Source organism: Parasteatoda tepidariorum, chromosome 7, assembly GCF_043381705.1.
Source record: "Parasteatoda tepidariorum isolate YZ-2023 chromosome 7, CAS_Ptep_4.0, whole genome shotgun sequence".
Lineage (NCBI taxonomy): Eukaryota > Metazoa > Arthropoda > Arachnida > Araneae > Theridiidae > Parasteatoda > Parasteatoda tepidariorum.
In genome coordinates this window covers 42668170-42694486 of record NC_092210.1, presented here as the reverse complement: position 1 = coordinate 42694486, position 26317 = coordinate 42668170, and the positions used below count along the sequence as shown (strand labels likewise).

The 26317-nt window shown below is 28.7% G+C and overlaps 1 protein-coding gene across 1 annotated transcript in view; it reads right to left on the bottom strand.

Moving 5' to 3' along the window:
- The window catches only part of LOC107454703 (cAMP-dependent protein kinase catalytic subunit 1-like), a gene marked incomplete at its 3' end in the record, with an annotated part of 216346 nt that overhangs the window by 13551 nt on the left and 176478 nt on the right, over positions 1-26317 (bottom strand). The window contains 4 exon segments of the mRNA XM_071183343.1: positions 1181-1263; positions 6032-6130; positions 8459-8587; positions 15986-16047. Of these exon segments, the coding sequence (XP_071039444.1) occupies positions 1181-1263; positions 6032-6130; positions 8459-8587; positions 15986-16047 (373 nt within the window).

Here is a 26317-nt window from a genome sequence, read left to right as displayed (position 1 = left end):
AGTATGTATATTCGCTAATATTTACCTAAAATTGCGAGTTGCATTTTATATAATTAAGAAAGACGCAGCATATGTTATATAAACGAATTAGAATACATTTTATATACATGTAAAATTTAATAAGCCTTCTCAATTTCAAATTTCGATTTTTATACTGAATAATCCACTTCAATCTTTATTCCGTATACTTAAAAACTTCGAACTAGTGTAGTTTCTCTTGAAAAAAAGATTGATTTAATTGTGTTCATATAGTTTTTAAATAATTAAAAAAGTTTAACCCGATTATTTTTAGTATTTATTTAATAAATATAGTAACCGACGTACAATGGAAGCTATATTAATTATAAGGGTTGCCGACGTGAAAAGTGCACTAGTATTCAGAATTATTCAGTAATGTTGCTACTCAGTCTGCATAGTGCATTTAACTGATTAACTCATAAAGATGGGTCTGCAAAGCAGTATAATGCGCCGTAGTTGGATGTTTAGCTGAAAAAGGGTAGCCTAATACACAATGGCGCAACCAGAAAATGTTTCTGTGTGGGGTTTAAAGATTGATAATATTAACGGGAGTTGGGGGGGGGGGTATGGCATATATTAATAATGCTAAAACTGACCTTTTTTGATGTACCTTCTCCATAAGAAACTACTTATGAAATCGATTTGAAATTTTTTGAAGTTATTTGAGATTACACCAGTTGTATGCTGTGATAATGTGCCAGCGTTAATAGGAATACTTTTTGAGTGATGAAAGATTTTTGCTCAAAAATGATGAAACTTTTTAAAAAAATAAAAAGTTCTCAGTTCATAATTTTTTCTAAAAAAATTCTGCCAAAGATGTGTATTAATAGTTCTCACTGTGTAAATATTCTTGCAAAAAAACTGAATCAATATCTTATTTAGATGCAGTTAAAAGGTATATCGTAAAAGTTCAGTTTTAGCATTATTTAGCCTACCGACTCCTTTTGAAAAGACAGACAATTAAAAACGTGTTAAGTAAAACTTCAAAAAAAAGAAAAAAAAGCAATTGCGAATTATGAATAAAAATATAAATGAGATTTAAACCACAATAATCTATTTTAATGTAAACATATGGAATAAAAATATTTTCAAATTTGTACCTACTGTTAATTTGTTTTTGAAATTAATAAACAGCATGAGTTCTGCAGATATTGTTCCTTACCTAAATCGACCCGTCCGTCGCAAATGAGAAAACATCTCACCACCAGAAACATATTCCAACACCATATACAAGTTGGAGTTATCCTGAGATAGAAAAAATAGAGAATTAGTTAATAAATCATAATTAACCAAAAACCTTAAGATGAAATAATTAAATCTCAACATAGAATCAACATTAGAAAAAGCTAAATATTTAAAAAGTTTATATAAATAAAATAACATAATTAGTTTATAGGAATTTCGCAATTATTTTTTTTTGAAATAAAGAAAAAATTTTAGTTTTCATGCATAAAGAAGTCTCTTTCCTTATTATCTTGGATTTAAAGTAAAATTTTGATTCACGTGAATTTGAAATCACGTGATTTCGTGACGAAAATCATTTCGTTACGCTTACAAATCATTTCGTTCATCGCTTAAAATTAACAAAATACAGCTCAAAGATAGCTTAATCGTCAAAAGTGAGAGTTTTATTCCTGAGTGTGTAACGGCACATTGCTTTTCAAAAGGATAAAAAAAAGAAAGAATCGTTTTATTAAATTATTCCGTAAAAACTATGATGTGGTATCTCTCCGAATTTGGAGTTAAACAACTGATAAAAGCCGATATGGATGGTGTTGAAAATTTTAAAACAAATATTTTTTTAATCAAAAATATCTAAAAACAGACAAAATCGAAATACTTCCTTATAAAAATGCATACGAACAGTTAAGTCGGAAAAAATGAACAGAGGATTTAAAATACCGAGTAGTATATTTCTCATATTTTAATCGACAGACGGCATTGTATATTATTATTTTTTTTTTTTTGAAAGATCAAGCAATACTGCTTTTGTGCATTTTAAATAGGTTTAATGACTAAATAAAATTTTATGTTAAATAAAGAGCATATAGATTTATTTATGTGAAAAACATTAAATACCTCTTTGGTAATGTCTGTAAAACACAATGTAACAGAAAATGTGTTCACAGAAGTGTGAACTGATGATGATATTTACGATGTATGATTACAGATTTGTTTAACAAAATATAAATAATAATAAAAAATGCGAAAATAATTCTTTAGTCTCAAGTTTTTATTATTTACCACCAAAACAAACAATGTGAAAACAGCAAAATTATGATAGCAGATTTGTTTAATGAAATATAAATAATAATAATAAATGCAAAAATAATTTTGTAGTCTCAGGTTTTTATTATTTGTCACTAAAACAAAACAAAAAATGTAAAAATAGCAAAAGATAATATCACAGAATGTAAAAATAACAAATGAAGTAAAATAAAAATTAAAAAGTAAAAAGAACTTTTCCTAAGTGCTCTAAGAAATAGAAAATAATTTTATTTTTGCTAACGCTAAACGTCAAGTGCCACATTTGAAATTTTTTTTGTTTCATTATTTTTTTAAATCCGGTTTTATTATTTTTCTCTTTTTCTTTTGTTTAGTATTTTTTTCTTTTGTTTATTTCTTATTGTCATCTAGTACAGAGCACCGATTAAAATTCAAACATTCTAGTCTAGCTAATCAGAATTTTGTTTGCCATATATTCCTTTTGTCTATAATATCGTAATAAATTCCGGCTGTGACGATCAGGAAACGATTGTATTTTGAATTGTCATCTTGAGAAGACGTCCAGAAGAGGTTTGGCTGCTCAAGCTAGTCGGAAAATGATTAAAATTTCGATTAAGGAACGTCACCCTATCACGTAAAAACTTCTTTATAAAATCATAGCACTAAGAAGTTGCCAATAGCAGAGATAATCAATAAAAATTATCATATAATTCACAGGTAAATAAAATTGGTAGTTTTTGTTGATTTCCTGCTAATGACAGTTTCCCATACCCGCGAAATTTTTTTTTATTCCGTAACATGTCATGCGATTTATATTCCGGTAATTGGCTAATGTATGATCCATCTATTAATTTTAAATGGTATTGTAGGACAAGTAGATATTAGATAAATAATAATATAAAAACTTCAACTGTTTTAAATACCTATTAAGGTGTTAAAAGTCGAAATGTTTCGAGCGCTCAAAAATAGGCACCCTAGGTCAAGACACGCTGGGCGGAGAATTAGGGAAGCAAAAGAAACTTGAAAAGAAAATGTAAAGTTGCTAACGAAACAACGAAAGTAAATTTATTTTTCTATTATATATAATATATTATTTTGCTTCATATATTATTTTATTAATATTTAATTATACATAACTATATGTGTTCGATAATTTATTTTCCATTTCTTTCATTGCGCATTCATGTTTTGGCGAGTCCTGAGATAGGGAGCCCATTTTTGTGTTCTCGAAACATGTCACATTTTACAACCTTCCTAAGTTTTTGAAGCAAATAAAGTTTTTAAATTATCAAGTAAATCTTTCCTCTCTAGTTTCTTGTAATTATTCATTTAATTTAGATATTGTATTGCAGTCTTTATAAATATGATCTCTAAAAACTCTAAGTTTACATTTCAGTTGTTTTTCTTTTGTATTTGTGATTATTTTTTCTCAATGATAACTTGCATTGAAATCCGTACACTATATTTAGAATATAAAGTTCAATTAAGAAGAAATAAAAAAGTGTTTTTTTCTCTATCGATGGTTTAGAAAAAGCATGAAAAATATTAAATCAAATATAATTTTCATAGCAAAGGCAAATTCATGAAAAAATATATTCTACTACATATTTTTTTTACTTAAACCGAAATAATAATTTTTTTCTGATCTAGTTTGAAATCTAATTGGTTTTAAAGTAAAAAGTAATGAAGAACATTTCTCTAAGATTGAATTTTTTTATAGATAAATTAACTGTTGATAGATAAATAAACGATGAATCAATTCATTTAAAACTGGCAAATATTTAACAAAAAGGTACTTTCTTAAAATTTTTTTTATTACCTATAATGAGGTTTGCTTTCTCCTCCTAAAAATATTTCGTATTTTTAATTTTTTTAAGAGAAAACTCCCATTAAAACCAATTAAGCACTTTTCTTTCATTAAAAAAAACTTTCTTAATTTTTGATTTCATTTCAACAAGAGAGTTAATTACTATTCCTTTTTTGTCGAAATAGAAAAGCATTTTCCATCTTTTTCTAAAGTGTATTCCAAATAAGTGATTTACTTAATTTTGTTTGATTTGTATTGCTTTTTCTAAATAATTAAATCATATAATGCTCTATAAATACTTTTCTTAAAAAAAGTAAAAATAAAATGAACGTAAATTGGTTTTGCAATCTTATTTTCAATAATATAGTTTCATTTAAAATATAAAAGAAGTAAAAAAAAACTTTTCTTTCACTTTTTCAATTTTCTTTTGATTGCAATGTTTGAAGTCATTATTACAGCCAAATGCATTTGCATAAAGAATAATATAGTTGGAGATAATTACAAATGTTTGCCAAATTCTGCTGTCAATTCGCAATTTGTCCAGTTTCGAATTTTATTTGATCAATGGTTCGATTTCACGAACTTACTTGGTCATCCGTGATAAAAATGTAGAAAAATCATCAGTTGTTGTACAATTTTTTAAAAGAAAATTGGTATAGAAAACAGGCGATGGACATATTTATGGACATATTTATATTTGAAATGTCAAGGTGTCTATCTAGGTCTAGGTTTAATTACTTTAAACAATTTTGCCTTCACATTTAGTCTAATAATTTAAATTTCCAGATGTAAAGTGGAAAGTTAAAAGGGCAGAGAGACTTAATAACTTTTGATTTTGACTGAAAATAAGAATATAGTACAATTTACCATGCTTCTAGCCCTGTTGGAACACCAAAAATTTGTACGCATTAATAACAATTAATGCGTACCCAAGGGCATTAGTAGCAATTTCGGTAAAATTAACAATATAATACTGTTAACCTGGTTAACACGATTTTAACCCGGGAAATATGCTTGAAATGCGAGTGCACTAAATTCTGCATCATTCTATCATATAGCACAAACGGTGCTGAAATCAGGTAAAATTTTTTAGAGATCTCTTGGAAAATGCAAAGATAACACACGAATGAGTAAGTAATTAATATTGCGAAATATTTTAGAGATCACGTTTTGTCAAAAATTTCGTAGCTTTGCGAAAAAATTATTGTCAAAGATGCCAAAATTGATTTATTTAATTAATTATTTATGAGGGCTTTTTCTGAGAGTGTTGCTTGCAAACAAAGATAAATTTTGAGTTTTATGACGAATTTGTACAAACTGTGATCACAATACATTTTAGCACATAATTTTTTAGCATAACTTTTTACACAACTACGAACAAATTTGAATATATTTGTGCTTACAATGAAGTGAAATCAAATTATATATTAAAATAATATGACTAAGTCAAATATTACAGAGCTTTTAGAGTAAATAATAATAGCAAATATATATATTGCATTCAAGACAATGTGACTATGTTAAGCAGCTGTTGATTTCTAAAACATTTTGATTTTATCAAAATATTTCTAAAACAATTTGATTATGACAAACAAAACTTTACATCACATGATTATTGCAAGCGGATCTGATTTCTATAAGCTATTGTTCGAAACTTGGTAAGTCATACCTATTTCCTTAATCAAAACAATAAAATTATGATAAATTATTATGAGATATAGTATTAAAATAATATGATCAAATCAAACACTAATAGATTAAAAAATGCTATGCAATACTGTAGTGAGGACAAAAAAAAGAAAAAACTAGAACAGTTTTGGAGTAAAATTGGGTTATAACAAGTAAAATTGGAATCAATGACGTATTATGTCATTTTCCTTTTTTTTTTGGTAAAATGAAGAAACAAAGAAATTTATTTAAAATTATTACTTATCAGAAAAAAAGTAAAATGCTTCTTAATTAAATTTGAAATTGTCTTACTTTGAAATGGTACACAAGATTGACCATAAAAGGGAATTCTATGGCTTGCAGTATTCTTTTTTCATTCAGTGTATGATCCACTTGCTTTAATTTTACAACCTGTAGGGAAAAAAGGTAATTATAATAATAATTATATATTTTTTTCTTGTTATGCATTAACTACCAAATTTTTTTATTTTATTTATAATTTTGTTAATATTATATAGCTTATAAGTGATATTTAAAATTATTGCATTTAATTTTTAAACTGTCGAAGAGCCTTTAGATGTTAAATATATAAAATATTTCTCCTGTCTCTTAGCAAGAAATTGTATGTATAGTTTTGAGAAATGGCATCATAAAATTTTTTTTTGCTTTTAAAAAAATGCATGTTTTAATGGCAATTTTTAGAAGCCTACATCCTATGAAATAACATATTTATAAAATTTATAATTTTGAATGAAAACAGACAACTATTAAGAGGAAATATTTCTTAAATAATTATAATGAATTCAATGGTTAATTAATTAAATAAAATGATATTTTTCGAAAAATAATTTTTACATCAAATTACGATTTGTAATAAAACTATCTTAAGAATTGTTTTAAAAGTGGAATCATTTTATTAGTGAAATGGTACACAAGTTTGCTTGTTTCATGGTTTGTATTTTCACAGATTTCATTCGCATAGAGCTGATGCATCGTTTGCTATTGTACTTTATTGTAAGTAGTGAGTGAATGGTAACGTTTTGGGGATTACAACAATTCAAAAACAAAATTTTTTAGAGTGTGAGTAATTTTTTCCCCCATTTATACGTTTTTTTTTTATTGTGTCTTTATTATTTAATGTGTATATATTAATTTGAATGACTGTACTTTTAGCTATTTGCCATAATTCTTAAGAAATCTAGCTTTTATAAAGAGAATGGCAGAGGTTGACACAATAGGATTGAGGTTGCTTGTTCCAAGCTCTCTATTGTGACCCCTGTTTTTACATCTTTCGGCGGCCGAGCTCTGTGGCACTCTTTTTTGTAATAGCACAAATTTGCTATCACAGATATAGTTTTTGATTCTATGCGACAAAATTTAAATCATAGAATGGATTTAAACAAAATTTGGTTAAACTGTAATATTTTAAATAATTGCGCAATATTCTAAAAATAATTAATGCCTTAAACTTTTTTTTAAAAATCTAACTCTATAGACTACTTTTCAATTAAACGCATATAACGTATTTTGAAAGGGAACATTTCTCAAAAGTGATAATAAAGTGATTTAACCTATTAAAATTGTTTCATAGATGTAATAAATACTTTTTCCAAACATTTAATTCTGTTTGATGTTTAAAAAAAATAACATAAGAAACAATGAAAAGAATTGTATCAAAATTTGCACATAACTAAACAGAAATGAACTAAAAAATGTGAGGCGAATCATTTGAATATAACTCAAAGACGTAACTAATGTCAGGAGAAAAGCTTCTGATATCCGAGTCTCGAGATTGCTACAGACATTAATACAGAGTACGATAGAAACTAGATTCAAAAGGGAACTGAATCTGTAGTAATTCAAAATAAATGAATCCAAGAGAATACGAGTTCGGTCTTATTCTTCGAATTAGTACAATCACCAAACTGATACAGGGTTCAGCAAAAAGATATTGCACTTATTACACCAGATCGGCTAACTTCTATAATTATATATATTTCTTGTGTTTTAAGCTGAATAACAATCAAAATGTATTGTAAAAATAAAATCTAGATTGCACAACAAGATTGTCGACGAAAACCTGCTATCATTCCACAGGGCTAAGATAGATATTTTAAGCTTTGCGCATTATACCAAAACGGGGCGAGTTATTTATCCGCGAGTTAATATAAATTAAACCATTAGAGAAATTACCTAAAAAATAGTCAATAATTTTAAGCTGTTGATGTTCAATAAGCTTTTTTACTCATATAAAATCTCCAAGAAGCATAATCACTTTTATTACATTAAAAATGCTTCGTTTAGGGCTAAGTATTCTTTCAAGACATGTTTAACCCCGTAACGATCGGTTAATTTTCAAGAAAACGGTCATAAAAGTGCTTATTCTTTTTATACACGTACATTATACACGTATTTGATTAGTGCTGACATCTAGTTTAAAATAAACTATCTACAATTACCTTAAAAATATCCTGGTACTGCCATCTGGTGTACAAAATGAGAAATAAAATGTTTTCCGTGCAAAAGGAATGAATTAGTTTTATTCTTTTTCCCACGTTACTACTGAACACTCCTGCCCGGGAATATCACGGGAGCGAGAAATAGAGGACGAAACCTCACCCCGTCATTTTTACGGAAGCGAGAAGGAAGGGGTTAAAATCTTTTTGGTAATTAAATAATAATTAAGTTCCTCAATAAACTGACATTAATTAATGTTGGATAATTCAAAAATAAACTTGCCTTTAGTTTGTCGAGAATTTTCATGGCGTAGTACTTTTTTGTATCATTATGCTGTACAAGCATGACTCTTCCAAATGAACCAGTGCCAAGAGTTTGAATTCTTTCAAAATCTTTTAGCTTTGCTGTATTCTAAAAGCAAAATACATCATAAAAATAAAATTATACAAAACAAATCAAAAAATTTTTTAATCAATTAGTAAAAAATTATAAAAAAATAAAATAAAAATTAGTTAAAAATTTAAAAAGCATATTGATTTGTCTTGCAAGGAAAAAGTGTGACAAGGAAAATAATTCACTTTTCCTTCATTGAATCTATATTTTTGACTTATTATTTAGATTTTTTCAATAAATATCTTCATTTGTCACCGAAATTGCAAAAATGAATCGTATAAGGTAATTTTTATTTAGTTGGAGTCATGGTGAGATAGGAATATGAGATAGATGGACGCACACTCTGTGATACCTACTTTATTTAATAAATGGCAAAATGGTGGTCGAAAAAGTAAATATTTTTTAAACATGCACATGCCAACAGAAGGAAGTCGAAAATACCCTTACAAAAAATAGGGTGTTTTTAAGGTTGTTTTGAGGTTGACTGGAGTAAAAAAAATACTTTTAAGGTATAAAATGAATTTATGTTTTGCACCAAAAATATCCTCAACATTTAACCTCCTAAAATCAACCTCATGTATAGCTATACTTTTACTTGAAATCGGGTGGAATTATTCACTCCTCAAACATATTTTTTTGCTTGAAGTGTATAAAAAATAACATTTACCTCTCCAAAACAATCTCTCTAAGCTTGTCGCTCTAAAGCAGATTTCTGTCAACCTCAAAACAACCTCAAGTGTGAATAAACCAATCTTATACACCTTGATTATGAATCTCGGGAAGTTGATTTCTTACTGTTGTTTTTGAAGTCAACCTCAAATCAACCTTAACACCTCAGATGAACCTCAAAAACACTTTAAAATTTTGTAAGGGATACAACCAAAGGATTATTCTTGACGATTCAAAATTGTGTAAAAATAACCGCCTTCAGTCATTTTATTAAATTCGAACTAAATTCGATAAGGTGTTGATGATAGAGTAGCTGGATGCTCATAGTTTGTTTTGGACGTTTGGGGGGAGTTCTTGTCAATCAAGATCTTGTGAAATCTATGTTTTGCAATATATTCAATAGCGCAGCTTGAGAAAAGAGGAGGCTCTCTGCAGTCTGGCTAATCTGAGTAATGCCGCTCTCGATCAGAGACCCATTGTAGCGTCCAATTTGAACAAAGGAGGAGGAAAAACAAATTGAAGACATTAGTGATTTGATAATTTTATAACCGTCATGGAGCAGACGATTCCATTTTGGATTACGACTGCTAATGTTCAACTCCACAGCCTTGTACTTTTGAACCAAATCTAGAACACAAAGAAACTTCTGGATCAAGTATTGGGATAAATTTGTCTTTGTGGGGGACTTTTTGATGAACTAACTTTCCATTTGTGTTACACGGAGATGAAAACCCCGAAAACTTTTCACAGTTACTCTGACGGGAAGGGGACTTCAATCCATGATCCATCAATCACTGAGAATATTTTACGTCTGAACAGTGATCGATGTGAGCCGGGCCATAGTGAGCTGGGCCGTTTCGACCAGCCATAGCTGGGATTCGAACTCAGGTGACCTCATTGGAAACGAGCGCTCTATCCCCTGAGCCGCAATGGCCCTTTATATACCATTTAGTTAAATGTAGACACTATCATGAAGATAGCTTTACTGGTTGTTTTTTATTTTTATTTTTCTCTTTTCTAAGATATTTTTTATGCCTATCTTTCTCCGAATCACTGTATCTGTTTTATTAAATTTATTTTTATCGTAATTGAGATTGCAAAACAGTATCATTATGCGGAGAAAGATAGGCATAAAAAATGTCTCAATCATAGTACTTGATAGTGTTTTTAGAATCCTTGGGAAAAAGGAATTTGACCCTTAATGCTTCACCAAATTTGGCGATTTATTAAGTCATAATAAAGTTATTACTTTATTTGCTGGCGGAAAACCAATACGCATTCTCTGTATCTTGTATTGGAAAGAATAATTAAGAAAACGGCTGTTATTGTCCGTAATAGATCTATTATAGTTATACTGAATTTAACTTCAGTATGAGCATTTTTTTTTGTTTTATTTTCATTTCTAGATTTGTTATCAAATATCTGTTTTCGATCCTCAGAGTTTAAATGATTATTAGCATATATTTATTTGTTTTTTAAAAGCAGAAGATGCAAATAATGTTTAGACCATATCTTGCAGATTAAAAAATAATGGAGGAAATATGGTGCAGACCTATTATTTTGCTTCAAAAATTTTTTTATGACAATCAAGAAGACAAACACTTTCACTATATAATTTTATGCGAGATCCAGTAATTGTTTTTAAGCAAGTAGCTTTATATACTGAATGACATTTCATACTGAATGACATTTTGATAATCTTTCAGATTATCAAAATGTATATAATCTTTCAGATTATCAAAATGTTTACAAGTTTAAGAAAACATTAATCTGTAACCAACAATTATTAGCAAACATTAAGGTTAAATACGTTTCTTATACTCAATTACATTTCGTATTTGTACTTTACATTCCTTTAATGATTTACACTCTAACATTTGAGCTGCTTATTTATTGAATACCAAATTAAGCATTATTTATCTCACAGTCGAACCTTCCAGATACAATATTCTGTTTTGTTGTTTAATTAGCTTAAATACTGCCAATCGGTTTAAGAAGCTTATAGGAGATAAAAGGGGTAGCGTTATTATTTTTGTTCATTGTATGTGAAATTCCTAGTGAATAAACGTTTCAGACTGAATTGGAAAGGCTTCTCTTACTTTCAAACTAATGGATTGGATAAAATAAATTTGTCTTAAGAGGCGTATTTATTATACTGTTAAATCCATTCCAGAAATTCAATTCCTGTTTTTAATCTATCTTCAGCCTTTCTTCCATTGTTTTCCAGTTGTATGCATTAGACGATGAAAACAAGTCAATTGTTAAAAGATTCGAAATAAATATTATGGAATTTTATAAAAGAAAAACGCTTTAATTACGATATTTACGATAATTTTGGAAGCCTAATGAAAATTCGAATTGGGTATAATATGAAAAAAACACAACTACTTCTACTTCGAAAATTTTACTAGGAATAGCATTTACCTTTTAGTTTAATTCATAAGCTGAGTTTTAAATATGTTTACTAAATTCATAAACTTAGATAAACGACAAAATAAATTATTTCAAAAGGAACTAGATTAATACAATTCCAACCTGCCGAGTAACGACTTATAACAACACACTTCATTTAATGTTTACTTGTTGCTAGAAATCAGGTTCGCAGAAAATGCTGTTTACAAGTTAAATTTAGTAGGAATAACAGGACCTGTGACGTAGGCTATAGTATACCCAATTACAACATATCTAATCAAAATATACAACTATTGTAGAGTTGAATTGTAGGCTGCTGATACTTCAACATTAATAACACGAGGGTGGATTCTAGCGGAGGACGGAAATAGCACTCGAAGCTTACATACTCCTATCTCTAAAAAGTATCCGTAGTATAGTTTTTTAAAATTCGATTTCATTTTAAAAGTTTGTTGTTTAAACTGAAGAGATAGTTACTATAACTGTTTAGAAGTTTTTTTTATTTGAATTTATAGCTCAAGCGATGGAAGCGATGAAAACATGGCTATAATTTTGTTAACCTTTCTCTTTTGCTTCTAATCAATGACATTTACTTCTAATCTAAATAAGACTTAATAGCGGGAAGAACTATTAGCGACAAGAGAAGTGGATAAAAAAAATCAATAATAAAAAACAAGATTTCTACACTTCTAGAAAAAGTAAGAAAGGAAATATTGTGTGTAACTTATAAAAATAAACTTGATATAGTCTCATTCAATTTTACAGGTATTATGCTCATTTTACATAAAATGTATCTTAAACTGCTGTGCAAGAATTTCTTATAATATTCTTAAAGAAAGCATTTTAAAAGTCGTCAATTTTCGAGTAAAAGTAATAATAGCAAATAATTCGCAGGCTTTTTATTTAATTTCTTTAAAGATTTTATAAAGAAAGGACGCCTCTGCCCTCCAAAAGATGGTCTTTATTGCATATTCGGTTTGTATTTATTAATTATTTCTAACCAGGACGTTTTCCTACAAGAAATATTATATTAACATACCACAAAAGGGAAAAAAATGTAACTTTAAAGATATTGATAGAAAAGAGTTATTTGAAAAACATTGTTAAAAATATTAATATTTAAATATTCAATAAATGTTTGATGGTTTTAATTGCAATTCGGTTTGTATTTATTAATTATTTTTAACTATGACATTTTCCTATAAGAAATATTGTATTATTGTATTGTATTAACAAAAGGGAAAAAAAATGTAACTTTAAAGATACTGATGGAAAAGAGTTATTAAAAAAACATTGTTAAAAATATTAATATTTAAATATTAAATAAATGTTTGATGGTTTTAATTGCAATTTGGTTTGCATTTGTTAATTATTTTATTTATAACATTTTTCTATAAGAAATATTATATTAACATACCACAAAAGGGCAAAAAAATGTAACTCTGAGGATACTGATAGAAAAGAGTTATTAGAAAAACATTGTTAAGAATATTAATATTTAAATATTAAATAAGTGTTTAATTACATAATTCTTGTCTTGTAAGATATTAACCTGTCAAAACATGTTCCGAAAATAATGAAGTATCTTCTACTTAGAGTGACATCTTCACTTTTTTACAATGAAAGTAAAATTATATTTATTTTTACTCTTTGACGTAAGTGACCCTTTTCTTCATTATAGTCATTTCCCTTTAAAAGATCGTAATTGAAGTCTAGAGGATCATAAGTTCATATAGATAAATATTTGCTTATTCTTTTTTTTTCTGTTTCTCTCTTTTTGTGGAGAGTCATGCAAGTGGATTATTTAATTGTAAGTAAAAGGGGTTACTTGGTGTTATTTAGTTTACTTAAAAAGTCATTCGGATTTAGTATCAATGCTTTTCATGTATAGTTGTGTATTTTACTTCTTTATTATTATAATTATGGTTTACTTTTTAAATTAGATTTTGTAGAACGTGTTAGAATAGAAAAACATGTTCCTTCTATGCATATAATTTGGGGATTATTTTTCGTGTTTTTCGATTAAAAGTTTTCAGCTTAAAAACATTTTATAATTGATGTATTTAAAAGAAAAGTACTTTAGATAGTGCTGCTATTGATACGAAAATATTTTTTATTTTTGGAATTTGTCGCAAAAAATGATCACCGGCTATTATATTCTGTAGTAAAGTTGTATTTACTCAATGATAAGAAATATCGAAAATAATAAAAAAAATTATGTTAAATAGACTTCGCTTTGGAACTTAAACGCTTTTTTCAAAAGATACTTCTCTTTGCTATAGAATTTCTATTCATTTTTATTCCCAGAATATATCAATATATTTTGAAGCCGCGAAGTCTGATTTTCTTTATATCTATAAAAAAAAAATCTACAATTTTGCACAAAGGATCTTCAAAAGCTCTACAAATTATGAAAATAGGGCTTTTTGTACTTTGAAAAAGGGCCCGAAATAAATTTTCTCCTTTGACCGTTATCTTCTTCTGCCGCTGCACTGCTACTTTCGTATGACAAGCATAGACGCAAATCAATGGGGTGGGTACATGGCCAAGTAATACTCGGTTTTCCCTGCTATCAGAGGTAATCGAAACGAAACAGAAGTACAGGGCTAATATGGGGCTAAATGGTTATTGTTTGTTAGAGTATGAATCTTTTGTAAAAGTATATTAAGCAGGTCTAAAAATAATTTTTTTCAGAAATTATTAATAATTAATAACAGCTTAAGAAGAAGAAAACATTAGAGGGATTACATAATAAAACAAACTTGTCAACACAGACAACACAATGAATCAACAACAATACGCAAATACAGTAGGTCCTTCTTGACTAGTGAAATAAAATTCAGAATTTGTTCGATCGAAATCAGAACTAATGACTACGAATTGCGATTTTGGTGAACTAATTTCACCAAAATCGCATGATATGCATGATGTTTCGACCTTTAATAAACTAAATAAAAATAATTAAACAACCTTAATAGTTTATATTCTGCAATTGTGTGCAAAACTTTTTCAATTATCTTAAGTAGAATTAGAAATTTGGTGAGCTTAAAGATAATTATTTTTACACTATGTGATCAAAACTTTTGATTACTCATCTGACTTGTGCTCTACTATTGCCACAAAATTTTCCAAATTACTGATACCCCTATGATTTGAGGATCCAAAAAAGGTAATTCAAACAAAGTACGTTTTAGTGCTTGATTTTTTAATTTGAAACATTGTCTGTATAAATATATTACCATATTTAAGGAAAGACTTGAACCAATAAGATAACATCTAAGTATGCTATGACTCGTTCAATAGATTAACAGTTATGCAACTTTTTATTCTGCATAAAGGTTCACTTTTCCTAACTTGCGAATCTATATTACATAAAACGCTAATACGTATGTATCAATAAAACCGATGATATTTCTCTTCTCGCGTTGGCAACAGTTTTTATTTTTAATTGATAGGCTTCGGCGCGCAAGAGCACGTAGTGAGCATCATATGGCTGATCAATATTATATAAAACGCTAATTCGTTTTAATTGATATGCTTTGGCGCGCAAGAGCACGTAGTGAGCATATCATATGTCTAATCGGGTGAATTCTCACTGAATTATCAAAAAAATTCTCACAAAATTATCTTCATCGAAGCCGATGCTTNAGTGGTGTAAAAATTTGTATACCTTACCATTCAATTTTTTTCTACTATTATTGTATAAAATAATAAAAACTAATAAATAATTATTAAAAATTATTTTTGCATATCTTTGGATTAACGAATTATATAAAGGTGTAAAAATTTTTTCAAAAAATCCTCGAGCAACGGTGAAATACGAAAGAAGTAAAATTATATTGAGGAGGTCAGATTTTGGTCCGCTGTCCAAACCAAACGAATGGGACCATATTTCCCACTTTGATTACGGCTACCTCCCTTATTTTGGGGGTTAGAAATCCAAATTCACTGAAATTTTTTTTTGTTTATTCAGAGGAAGCACGTTTCTGTGTCTGATTTTGTAACATAAATTATCGTCTTCATTAATTATTTAGCATATTCGAAGTCATCTCCTCGAGCCATTAAGATTGAGTCCCAGAACGTGAAGATCCGATCATTAGATTAAAAGTTATTAAGGGTGGTTCATTTTTTATTTTTCTCACTATACGTTGAATCATGTCAAATATTATTCTTTATACACACTACTCAAAAACAGTTTAGTTCTCTTACAAAATATTTCTTTAAACTTTATAATAAACGCATTTGATTCCTTATATACAAAATTATTTACAAAGACAAATAAATAGCTATCTTTATAATGTAAACTCAAAATAATTGTATAAAAATTTAACTTACCGTTGTGGGATTATTCCATCTGTTTTCAAAATCCTTTTTAGCTTGTTCTAAATACTGTTTAACTGTAAATAAAAAAAATAGAAAACTCATTAAAGTTTCGTTAAATATTTGTTGAAGCATTTTATTTAGAGCTCATGACATATAGTTAACATAAAACTACTAATTGTTAGTCAAATATATATTTTATTCATTGATATTTTTCATTAAATATTTTCAAAAGAATAATTTCCAAATAGAAGAATATGATTAAACATGTCAGCAATTGGATGCTTGGATACTTATTTTGGTAAATTTTGCAGTTTACATTCGACAATTATGTGAGAGCTTAGATATTTGTCTCTTCACTGCATTTTAGAAAGAATTTAGAATATATAGTTATACATTTTCTGCTCAAAATTGCATGCTTAAAGTCTTAATATGACATTAACCGGGTACACCAGTTTGAATATTATGTATTAAAAGGAATAAAATAAAAGTTTTGTTTCGATGATAATAAAATATAAGAAGCAACATTTAAGTACACTAACTGGAAAGTTGAGTATAGCGATACAAGGAAGTATTACAGTTTTTTAAGTAGCATGCAAGTTTAAATGCTGGACTGGAGCATCATCTTCAGCGCACAATATATTCATTGTGCATTGAAGAAAATTGTTAGAAATTTCTCAGAAAAAAATGGTTAAATAACAATTAATTCAATTGTTATTTTTATCGTAATTCAAACAAGACAGTTACATAACCACAAATAAGATGGAATTCAAACTGTTAACTGTGAGAAGAACATATAGTCATATAGCACATATATAGTCATATAGTACATATATAGTCATATAGTACATTGGTACATATAGTCGAAAAGGCTAATCTGTCAATCTCATGACCGACGCAACGGCGTTTGAGTCCCAGCGTTGACACTACACTATTTCCACCATTCCCTTCAACACGTGATTTACAGGATCCTGCTCTTCTCAATTTGTGACTCTGGACTATTAGAAAACGGCAGTCTCATTCATACATAGATGGCAGCACCAGAAAGCTTATGAACACAAAAAGTTTACTATTTTTCATCTTACGAAATGTGAAACAACCGGATAAACTAATTAAATCACATTCCACTGTTCATTCGATAAAACACAATTCAATCTTACATAATTACAATGCCCATTACCCAACGAAAAGCCTACTTTCAATCTCCAGTTAAATGTCATTTTTACAGTTTTGAAATTATGCTAGTTGTAAATGGTTGAAAATTTTTTGAGTTTTGTATTCTTGGATATTTAGTCGTACTAGTTGTAAACGGTTTCAAAACAGAAAAGGTGAAAAATGTTCTTTACTGTAAACTTTACGGTTAATTACAAGGACAGACTGCTACCGGTTATTTTACAGTAACTTTAGGATGTAAATTTTAACAGTGTTGGCACTCAATAAAACAAAACAAAATTATTGCTTTATTGTGAACTGAAGATGCAGTTTAAGAACAGCATCGAAATTCGTATGCTCTTTTCTTTAATATTTACGTGTTTTCATATTTATTTTATAAGTATTTGATATCATTAATAGTTGGATAACTGCTTCAAAATCTTTTAAACTTATTTATTTATATAGGTTAAATATTGGTTAAATGCAAGGTTAAGGTTACAAAGGTAAGATCACAAAGTACAAGGTTTGAAAATTTACGATCATACTTCCTCAATTGATGAGTAAAATCTTAAGTCCAAAATGTGGAAGCCGGAGGTCTAGCGAGTTTACTGTACTCTTCTTGCACCACAATACAGTAAAAAACGGGATTTAATATTAAAAAAAACACTTACACTACACTTTTTGTGATGATGGATAATTATTGTGTGTAAATTGATCCGAATCAACCTTCACCCATACTCACTCAGAAATATGTCGAATGTAAAGGGTGATATTAAAATATCAATGGAAATATCCATGTAATATTTGCTTTATTATAGGTTGTGTCTGTTTTAGGTTAATACAATATCCCTATACCATATTGAACTAAATACAACTTATAACAATTGTTTACAAAATTGTATTCCTGTGTTTTGGTCAAAATTACTTATTATTAGATAGGAGGAAATGTCTGCTATTTTTTTTAAAAAGATATGTGATGCTGGAATCACTACTATTTATTTATTATTATATAATCAAATGAGAGGAAATATGGTGATTCCAGCTTAACAAAAGCAACGCACTCCTGCAATAGTCAGTTATTAGTCAAAGGGCTATGATGATGATGATGGCAATGTAGTACGTACTGGTAAACTTTAATTTAGAGGTAAAATGGTATTCAATTATCTGATGCTGAGCAGGTTTTAAGCCGCATCTGAGAATAAACTCCAAATCTTTCATACCATCAAACCAATACGTTAATCACTGTGGCACGCAAAAATCTTTATTGTAATAAATAAGTTCAGGCTGTGACAAAGCTATACTAAAACCGAAAAAAAAATCTAAACTCAAAACTATTTACTAAAGTATATTTTTCCGGAGATAAGTACTATAGAATGCTTATTTTAGTCATTTTTTTATGTCTAATAGGCAGTAGTTTTCAAACACCTGGTTTTTCATCATTTTAATTTTTTAAGTTCTTCCCGTAAATTTTCTTTAACATATTTTTTCATATATCAGTTTCGGTCAAAATTTGTGAAAAATATTACTTTTAGGATTTTAATAATTTATGGTTAGAAATACAGCATGAAAAACTGAGGTCTTTTCTGCGTTAAAGGAAAAATCTTCCAAACAAACAATTTTCAAATTTGCACTAATTTGTAGTTATTTGATCTAAGAGAAACAGTTATTAATCTTTGAATTTTCTTTAATTTACAAAATTAATTATTGATAAATATTTGAGTATGAATGAAAAAAATTCAAATAACTTTTTTTTGTATCTTGTATTTCAATGCTTATACAATTTCGATAATCTAACAGATTTTTTAAGTAACTATTAAACTGTTTTTTATAATTAAAAAGGTATCAAAATATAGTTTTGCTTATAATTAGAGCATCAGAAAATATTATACGAAAGGAACACCCGTGTCCCATCAGTGTCAAAGGGTTAAGATGGAGTTCTTGACTGGAGAACAGACTTGATTACTCAATAAAATTAATTATGGATTTGACAATTATCCAAGTAATCATTTTGATAAAATAATAATTTATTTTTTATTGACTAGCTGTTTGAATTTAGAACATTTATTTAGTCTACATGTACTGTGTTGTTGTTGTCTCTAATGCAATTTGCCAATGCCAATAATCCTGCTTGGTGAAATCAAACGTAGAGGTGTTGTTAAAGTAGAGGGTGCGTTTCTTGTTTCTCAATGACACCATCTAGGACCAAGAATACGACTTCAACCACACACACGTCACAGCCCGTTTATAGGAATGCCTCATTCATTTTTCCATAGATCGTAATTTTGACCTGAACCAAAGAATGATCAATCTCCAATTCAGTACAGGCCAGAGGTATGATTTGTTAAGGGAACATGGAGAACTTTGTTACCCGACAGACTTAACATGCACCAGAAACCATTTACTACACAGGGAGACTTCGGCCTGCGGGGATCGTACTCACGAACTCTAGGACATGGACCCAACCCCCTACCAATAAGGTTATTCCGGCCTCATATACTGTAAAATGTACATTTAAATTTTAAAAAAAATATTTAGTGTTTTAAAAACATTCAACTATATGGGACATTAAAATGTTTCAAGACAAGTTCGAGAAAAAATAGAGTTAACTACTTAATTTACTTTCTGGCAGACTTTCTGCAGCTTCTGTTAATCCACACATTGGCATCATAGTTCTTAAATTTACAAAAAAAGTCGATAAAAAATGATATTATTTTTTAAATTTATTATAGGAACAATAAAACAATAAGGAAAACATGAAGAGTGGCGAAATATTTGGACACAAATAGAGTGACATGGAAAGCTATGATAGAAGCTCTATGCTCCAATACGGAGAGAAGAAGAGTAAGTAAGTAAGCAATATTCACATAGCTGTGTTCACATTTATTGGTTCACTCACTACTCATTTCAAACTGAGTACGTTAAATTTGTAGGCAGCATGCACATGCTTTTTTTTTTTTTTTAACTATATCACCAAATGCTCATGTTATTTTGTAGACGCTTCTGCAGTTATTTCTACCGAGCAGAAAACTCATTGACTAAGATTACCTTTCTATTTCAATGAGTGAGATCCAGGTGCATTTATATGATTCCTGAAAATATATTCTAGATTGGAAACTAAAGATATGGTCAAAGATCACTATGGTCAAAAAATATTTTTGAAGAATTTATCTCACCAATCTTCAATGTCTGGCCAGCATTTGGTAAGAATATACTTGAGGGTGCCCCTTGGCGAAATTGGCAACTTATGCTTGGCGCCGTTCCTTTTTGCGCGGAACACCGTGGTAACAGGAATGGAGGTCAACAAATAATGATATTTCAATAAAACATTGGAAAATTTCAACAAAACATCGGCCAAAACTTTATAAAATTGCAATGAACCCAATATAAGCAGAATTAATAAACCCAATAAAATGTATTTTGAATCGAAACAAAAATTAAGTGAGTAAGCACAGAAGGAAAAGGAAAAAAACAACTCACTTCTTCATTAAGCTTGAATTTCCTCAGATTTAGGTGTGCAGAATTCTCTAATAGCAGTTAGATACTGTCTAAATTTATCATGAATAGAATCTGTGTACCTCCATCGCCACATGAATTAGGCGAAATATGAATCGAAAATGGCGTCTGTGGTACCGGACTGGCAGAGACATTTTTTTCTGATGTCCCTTTTTATGACTGCCCACAAACCTTCGATCTTATTGACCAGAAGCAAAAGTAACCTTACCAGCCGGTATCCTACGTAGAACTAACAGACCTCTGAAATTACATATACCGTTGAACATTTAAAAATAACGCTAAAATCTAAACCAATCAGAATCATGATTGCGTTTCAACATCGCCCAGCTTGGCGATCAACCACGATCACAACTTGGCAAGAATTAAGGGGCACCCTCAAATATAGTCCACCCAGAAGAACTTATTTTTCAATACAATACAAATAGTGGTTTTTTTTGTGTGCATTATTTTCTCTTTTCTCTTCTAAAAATGAACTAATCTCCAAATCATGCTTTATCTGTTTTTGATCATCAGATAGTATTATAAATAAAGAACCAAAGTAAAATGACATTTAATGGTTATTTTTACTACTTTATTAGAGACAGAAAATACTTTTTCCTCTAAAATTTGCAGTCGTATGTACGAATAATTAAATATACCTTGTTCTTCTTTATCTTGGCCTTTTAGTTGATCCGTTTGCGAATTCCCCATAAGGTATTCAGCATTACGTTTTAGAAGATAAACAAAACAACAAAAATCTCAGTTTTCAAAATCAAAATATATTGACATGTAAAATATAATTTTCTATATTTTTCTGACCAATAACTCAGTCGTATAATATTAGAGTGAGTTCGTAAAAATGTGTAACACACGTGTAATATTTAAAAAACTCAAGGAACGAATTAAACTAGCTCATTATGTTTGATTATCTTTACGTTCATTATCTGTCAATAAAATGAGTCTCATTTCATTTCAGTTCATTTGTTACCTAACACTGTACTTATCTTTTTAAATTTCTTATGTTATTGTGATCCTTTATTCTTTTAGCACAGATAAATAAATTTCACGAGGATATCAAACTGCCATTGGAGGGACTTCTGAAATTTGTCATTTCCCCGCAACGTTAATCAGTGTTGAAGGTAGTTAGGTAAGTTTGCAATAATTTTCATCCCTGTGTAGATTTAGTTAAAGATATCCTTCAGTAAATAAAAAAAAAGTGTGAAAAGCTAAGAACACAAAATAAGAAAGTCTCGTCCAACTATTTCAAGTTAGCGAATATTTTAAAAATAATTGTTGGAATATTTATTTTTAAGTGAGTTTCCATATGTATATATTTTCAAAAAAGTTAGCAATTTGGTATTATATACAAAGTCTAGGCATTGTATACAATCGCGAAAATTGACCGGCAAAGAACTAAATGACTACATATTTCACACATTGTCTAGGCATGGTATACGAGGCAAAATGGCGAATCGGACAAAAAAAAAAAGACAAATTAACTTTTAAACGCTAATTTGCACCTTGTTTTCCAAACTTATAACATAAATTCGCCTATAATGAAGGGATATGGGTTAATTAATGTAGCCTATATCCATCTAACATTAAATTGAAGCATAAGCTATTATCATTCTTATCAGTCAAGTAATGTATAAAGTAAGTCATGTTACGTAAAGTCATAATCAGAAACGTTAGGTTTCGAGAAATGTTACTGGAGACCGATTTTGAATTGGATATTTGCTTTTTAAGAAGATCATGGATACCCACACAGGTGACCTACGACGTCATCGCTGATCGTTTTATTATTTTTTTTTTTATATCCATCGTTAAACAGCCGACCCAATTTTGGGTTTACGACTACTAATGTTCAACCAAGTAGCCTTGCATTTTTGAACCAATCCAGAAGACAAGGAAACTCCTGGATCAGTACCCCCAGAGGTATTGATTTGTTATGGGAGCACGGAGGACTTTGCGTCTCGTCAGATTTAACGTGCATCAGTCATCATTTACTACACGTGGAGTCTTCGGTCTGCGGGGATCGAATCCATAAACTCTTGGCCCAGTGCCCTACCAACAAGGTTATCCCAGCCTTCAGCTGATCGTTTATAAGAAAATGGCGAGTTAAAGATGAGTTAAGTTTCTCCACAAAAGTTGGAATGTTAATTAACATGAAGTTAGCTAAATACAGGGCCGTATCACACATCGAATTTATTAAAATATAAATCTTTTCTTAACTTAAATTATTTTTATTGTAACCATGATATATTTTTGTTCTGTGTACTTGGCAACTTCAATGCATAATTAATTTGTTTTTCTTCTACGTGGATTCGTGCCTGTCTTTGTGTTAAGTAAGAAATATATAGTGAAAGAATTGAAATCTTCGTGACAAAATCTTTGTGTAAGAATATAGAATGTATCACTTATGGGAGCTGATGCTTGACGGGCTTGGCTTACTCGAAATAGAATGGAAAGAGCACTTGCTACCGTAAACAAATGCCACGTTTCAGCAATCAATCAGAATCGAGATACCCACACTACGTCACTTACAGGTATTTCATTAAACATCTCAATAAAAGTGGAAACTCTATAAATGCAGTAAATATTTTTTATATTGCAATTAAGTACTTATTTTCTTTTCTTATATAGGCAGGGTTGCGCGTTCAATGCGATGAATGGCTTATTAACCAAAGGCAAAATAAGAGTAATCAGAAAGCAGGAAGTACAAATTAGAGGAGACAGCACAACATACACCCATTCATACGGCTTATCAAATAACCAATCAGATTTGAGAATTTTGGTGGTGTGATCGGAAAATAATCTTCTCGAAATAATCTCCTGGAAACCTAGTTTGGCGAGGTTTCAAAAACTTGTATGGCGAGATTTAAAGAAGTCGCCAAGAGGTGGGCTATTCTAGGATCCACCCTCTTTTGTGAAAAAAATCGTAATTAGACTGATCTAAAAATAGTTTCTTTATTTTGCCCAAAAATCTCGTTTTTTTAAATTAAGGTTATATTTCTTAAAGTGAAAAAAATAAAATGATAAAGGTTTTCTTCAGTAAAAATTTTAATTTTGTTTCACGTAAAGACATTTTTCTTGTTAAAAAGTGGGAGAAAAAAACTGGAGAAAATCAGAAAACTTCAAATGGAGCTGCAATATTTTTCTTTAGTATCCGTTATTCGTTGACACACGACGGCAGAAATTAAATCATCACATTTTCCAATGCAACGGATTATAAGCCACTTCGAATCCAGAATTCAATTTAGAAACTAGCTTGTTCTTCGTTAAAATAAATAAAGAAAGGTAAAAATATGTTTTTTAACTTAGAATTTTTGATTTGAAATATTTATAAATATGTATTTTTACTTTTTTCTTTTCAAATAAAAGTGAAGCATTAAATCCAAAGAGTCGGAGTCAAAAATATTTCCTTCTATCATAAATATAGCATTTCTGTATTAATACATATTGACCAGTTTTGAAGAACTATTCTTTCTTTGACTTCAAAAGAAATAGGTTCAGAGATTTTTTTCACTTCTTATTTTTGTTCTACTGTTTCCTAAAGCAAACTAACAGTTATCAAAAACTTATAACAAGAAAACTGTAAAGGTTAAAAAAAATTCTTGCAGCAAATTTATGTCATGGCGCATAAATTTTATACCCTTTTAATGCAAGAGGTAGCGCTTCAGATAGCACAGTATGTAAATTAAAGAAAATTAAACTAAAAATACATTAAAATGTTTTGAAATATTTTATGAACTAAAACAAATTACTATATTTTGCCAAGTTTGTCACTGAATCATTAAATTATATATATTTATGTATATAACAAGAAGTGCTTCTTTATTTTATTAAATTTAAAGATGTTTAAATTATACGATTTCTTATACATATCAATCAATTTTAAAGCTTTCAGGGATTTAATAAATTACAAACAAAAACTAGTATTTTTGAGCGCCCTATGCCAAAAAATATAGTTATGAACTTGTAACTTGCATTGCTTGCTTTGGCTGTTGTTTTTAAAGCTTGTATGAATTTTCAAAACTTAGATTAAATATTTATAAAGATATGAACATTTTTATAAAAAACTTTCTTTTTTTGTCTTACACTTTTTTCTGCTATAATTTTTAAAAATATTCATCAAAATTTTTGAAAATATTTTCAATTGATAACAAAATTATTACATTAAAATTTGAAAAAAAATCGTTAAAAATTTCCCAAGATATGAGCATTTAAAGTAGTTCTCTTATACTGCCTTTGTATGTAAAAATTTTAATTTTTTTCATAATTTAGTAGCGAATTTTACTTTATAACAGATAAAAAATCTACGATTTGTATTTCTTAAAAATGTAAAAAGTTTTTAGCAATTTTCTAAGTTTTTGTATTTTTATTTTTACTAAGGAAGCTTTGAATGATAAGGGATTTTTCACAAATTTTATTTTATAATATTAAACATGACTAATTAAAAATGACCTTGTTAGGGATCATCCCTCATAAAAGTATGTTTGATTTCAAAAGCATTTTTTTTTCTTATGACATCACGCTGGTGAACGGACGATTATTGTAAGGTATTATCATTCCTTATAAAATTTCGTCTTATGATGCAAAATAAAATTTGTGGAAAGCCCCTTTCATTGATAGCTCTCTTTTTAAAATGTACAAAAACTACTTAGAAAATTGATAGAAACTATTTAAATTTTAAGTCTATTCAAATCGAACTTTTTTAATTAGTTACAAATACGATTCACTAGAAAATAATGATTTCTTTAAAAAACATTTCCGCTCATGCGAAGTATGAAAGAACTAATTTAAATCATCCTCAATTTTTAATGAGTTTTTTCAAATTTAAAAATAATAATTTCTTTATGAATTAAAAATTGCTCCTAAATTTTTAAAAAAAAAACTTAAAACAAAAAGATTCGCTTCTTATAAAATGTCCGTATATCCATGAATATTGAAGCTTAGTTTACGAAATTTCATGCAATCATTGCAAATAACAACCAAAGTAATCGATACAAGTTACAAGCTTTTTGCAATATTTTTTAGCATAGGTTGTTTAAAAATACTTAATTTCATAGCGGCTTTTGAAACTTCTTAAAGTTTTAAATTTCATTGAGAAATATGCGAAATTGCATTACCTAAACACCTGTAAAATTACAAAATGATGCTCTAAATATTTCCTGAGAAATTTAAAAACATAAGAAACTGGAAGTTCTTCCATTATTATGATTCCATCGACCCACCATGCGTACGATAGGTCTTGAGAATGAGCGACTTTATTTTGAGTGCTTGAGACATGTCGACTTCTTGTATCCTTAGTTATTTTTGAACAAATAAAATTTACCACTGACTTATTAAAAAAAAAACTTCCTTATATGTTAGATTTTTGAACTATACAGTTTTTGAAAGCATTGTTTAACGTAAAAATAAAATTCAAAATACTTTAGCAACTATGATTTAGTTTCTTTTGTTTGTTTTTCAATTGTGTAAATCTTTCGCTAACTGAACTCAATCAGATTTAAATGAAATGAATAAAACAACGGAAAACATTAAACTAAAATTCACATTAACATAAATATTCTTTAGAAAAGCAAATTTTTCATAAAACGTCAAAAATATGTACTAAATGTCAAAACACATTTCTTTGATTCTTAACATTTTTGGAAATGCATTAGTATTTAACAAACCCTTGCGCGTTCAATGCGATGAATG